General features: G+C 55.8%; 1 protein-coding gene across 1 annotated transcript in view; it reads right to left on the bottom strand.

Moving 5' to 3' along the window:
- Positions 1-3,764, bottom strand: part of LOC106805333 (serine/threonine-protein kinase mTOR-like) — a 46,309-nt gene that overhangs the window by 7,187 nt on the left and 35,358 nt on the right. The window contains exon 41 of the mRNA XM_014806884.1: positions 2,650-3,183. Within this exon, the coding sequence (XP_014662370.1) occupies positions 2,650-3,183 (534 nt within the window). The remainder of the gene's footprint in view (positions 1-2,649; positions 3,184-3,764) is intronic.

Consider the following 3,764-nt stretch of genomic DNA (forward strand, 5'->3'; position numbering starts at 1 on the left):
GGAGCTTATCAGGGTGGCCATCCTGTGGCACGAGATGTGGCACGAGGGACTCGAAGAGGCGTCGCGGCAGTACTTCACGGAGCGCAACAGCAAGGCATGTTCACGACCTTGGAGCCGCTGCACGCCATGATGGAGCGCGGACCGCAGACGCTCAAGGAGATCTCGTTCAACCAGTATGCGTCGCTCCCTCGCTCGCGTGGCCGTCGTGCGACGCGACGCTCTGTGTGATGATGCTGTGTCGTGGTCTTGATTCGTGTGAGATGTCGAAATATGCGAGTTATGAACACCACGCGAGTCGTCACGGTATCAAAACTATATATAAGGATTTATTAGCTCAGCTGGATGAAGTCAGATTGCAGCTTGTATGAATCGCATGATTGTTCGTCCGTCTGTCCATCTCTTGCGTCACACAGTTGGGCACAAATCTTAACCACTCGACGTAGGTCTTAGCTATTTGGGACGGTGGGGGGGGGGATCGCCGAAAAGGACTCAGGGATGTCGAATTTGGGGCATCAAGGGTCGAGATCAAGATGTGTCAATTTGAGGGGGAATATTTCCTCCTTAACTTAAGGAATAGGAGGAAATAGCGAATTGTGGAAAAATCTCAACTGCGCTCGACCTACGCTCTTATTAAATATTCGATGTATAGTGTGATGCGGGAGGAAACCATCACCAGCGTGAAATTGGAGGTCACAGGTCAACGGGCAGTTGGGGGAAAGGTCAGATATCAGACATTTTCTGAGGACATGCCTAATGGACAGATGAAAACTTTTTTGTTTCAGCACTGACCTACTGTTTTTATCACTTTATTGAAAGGACCATGAAATCTACTTTCCGCTGACGTGCCGAAGAGTAAGTGTCTGATAACCTTTTGACCCTCAAGAGAACGTTAAACATGGATTTGTTGACTGTTAACAAAGGACTGAACTGCTTTTGCTATTAGAGCCCCTCCACCCGCCCCTCCCCCTCCCCCTTTCCACCCCCTACCGCACCCTCCCCCTTCCACCCTTACCACCACCCTCCCCCACCACCACCACTATGCTCGCGCTCGATGCATATCCATGATAACATGTTATATAGCGAAGTCATTAAAGTTACACAGCTGTATCTTTATTACTGTACTACCAGTAGCTATAACAAAGCCTATCATAGATTTAGATCTGTATTAGTAGTATCCTAGATATATGCTCATGAGCGCGAACCGGGGTGGCAGGAGGGCCGCACTTGATTCGGTTGCCAGTTAGTTTATCAAGAATACCTGGCCTACAGTACATGTCAGTTGAGCGCTGCGCGCTCTGTGCACTTGTAGTATAAATAAATAAAATATGTATATATATCCATTTATGTATTAATAAAATATATATATATATAATATATATATATATATAATATATATATATAATACCCTCCTCCTCCTCCTCCTCCTCTCCTCATTCGCAGGCGTACGGGCGCGACCTTAGTGAGGCGCTCGAGTGGTGCCGCAAGTTCCAGCAGTCGGGCGACGTGAAGAACCTGACGCAGGCTGGGACGCGCTCACTACAACGCTGTTCCGCCGCATCAGCCGGCGCTGCCGCCAGCTCACCGCGCTCGAGCTTCAGTACGTGTCGCCGAAGCCTGCCTCGCGTGCCGCGACCTCGAGCTTGGCCGTGCCGGCACGTACGAGCCGCGCCAGCCCGTCGTGCGCATACAGCGCGTGCAGAGCTCGCTGCAGAGTGATCACCTCCAAGCAGCGGCCGCGCAAGCTCTGCATCACAGGTAGCGCGCGCGCGAGGGGGGAGGCGGCAGGGGAGTGGTCGGATGAGCGGTCGCGTCGCGGGATACGTGTGAGAGGGGGCTTAGATGGCGTAAGGTTTTCCTCTTCTTTCCTTCTTTCTGCCTCGCCCTCTCTTCTTTCTCTGTCCTTCTCCTTCTCCCGTTTCCTCTCCCTCTCTCTTTTCTCTCCCTCTCCCTCTCCTCTTTCCTTCCCTCTCCCTCCCTCTCCCCTCCCCATCTCTCTCTCTCTTTTCCCTACCTTGCCCTCTCCCCTTCTCTCCTCTACCTCTCCTTTTCCCTCTCCTTCTTATTCCTCCCTCGCCCTTTCCTTCTCCCTCTCTTTGTCTCTCTCTCTTTCTCTCTTTCTCTCCCTCACCCTCTCTCCCTCTCTTTCGTTTCTCTCTCTCAGCACTCATTCATCGGTTCCAGGCAGCAACGCGCGCAGAGTTTCATGTTCCTGCTGAAGGGTCACGAGGATCTTCGTCAAGACGAACGGTCATGCAGCTGTTCGGCTCGTGAACACGCTGCTGCTGAACAACGCCGACACGCTGCGGCGGAACCTCACGATTCCAGCGCTACTCGTGATCCCGCTGTCGACAACAGCGGGCTGATCGGCTGGGTTCCTCACTGCGACACGCTGCAATCCTCATCAAGGACTACCGCCGAGAAGAAACGCATCCTGCTCAACATAGAACACCGCATTCATGCTCGGCACAGTGCGTGGCGGGGGAGGGGCGGGGCGCGGGGGAGGGGAGGGCCACAGTGGGTGGGGCCGTGGGGGAGGGTGTGGCCACGATGAGGGGTGTATGGCTTGAATGGGCAGTTAGGGTTAGATTAGGTGGGGCCTCATCTGCAGCCACCCACACCCCAGCCCCGCCCCGCCCCGCACCGCCTCACCTGCAGCCAGGTCTCGATCTGGATCGTCTTCAGGCCCTCGACGAGCGCCTCGTAGATGTCCGGCCAGTGTCCGTAGTCGAACCAGAGCGTGAGCAGACGCAGCGTGTCCTGCAGCGAGCTGCCGCTCGACAGCGCGATCGAGCGGAAGAACCCGCGCACCGCCGGCACGGCGTACGTCAGCACGTACGCGTTCGACACCGACGCCGTCGACTGCTTCGGCACCGCAGACACCACGAGTGCAGACGCCGCCGGCGCAGCCGCCGCCACCGCGCCGTTCCCCGGCTTGTCGGCGGCATCCGCGCCGTTCTCCGGCTTGTCGGCGGTCGCCGCGGCAACGGCGGGGGCGGCCGACGGTACGACGGTGGCGGCGGCGGGCGCGGGGACGGGGGGCGGCAGCGCAGTGGCGGGGGTGGGGGTGCCCTGGCCGCGGTTCTTGTAGAAGAGCACGGCCTCGTAGTTCATGTAGGCGAGCGCGTGCCACGCCTTGTACCAGGTCGGGTCGTGCTCCGTCGCCGCCGCGTAGTACGCCAGCACCTGCAACGTATACCGCAAGGCGTCACCCTCGTTACCCAAGCAACTAGCGGCAACATCCTCGTCACGACGTGTGACCAGGAAGGTGTCTTAAGCACGGCGCACACGTGAGTAATTTCACTCGAGTAAAATGATGCATGCGTCAAAATACTCAACGAAAATCCGCCGCACACGTGAGTATTTTGACAGATGCATCATTTCACGTGAGTAAAATTATTCACGTTTGCGTCGTGCTTTACGTCTCCTAGACGTCTCTCACGCGCGTTAGGAGGTGGTCCGTCAGGTGGTCAGTCAATCAGTAAGGAGACGCACGACTCACGAGTTCACGATTCGCGGGGGAAGTAACGAGGAACCAACAGCGTTACGAGAGTGCCGCCTCCCGCTACAGAGGTCGTATACAGCCCAGGGTTTCCTCCCCAGGGGTTCAGAAGGCATGTCATATCTTATAGATGAAACTCGGAGAGCGTCGGAGAGCGAGTGTACTAATCGGACTCAATTAAAAAAATCTTTGTTTGCCCTCACCCAACCCAGGCTGAAATGTTTGGGTAGGAAGGTAGGGTTTTTTTTTGAAGGGGTCTTTTTTT

This window comes from Priapulus caudatus, unplaced genomic scaffold, assembly GCF_000485595.1.
Source record: "Priapulus caudatus unplaced genomic scaffold, Priapulus_caudatus-5.0.1 Scaffold110, whole genome shotgun sequence".
In the NCBI taxonomy this organism is placed as follows: Eukaryota; Metazoa; Priapulida; class Priapulimorpha; order Priapulimorphida; family Priapulidae; genus Priapulus; species Priapulus caudatus.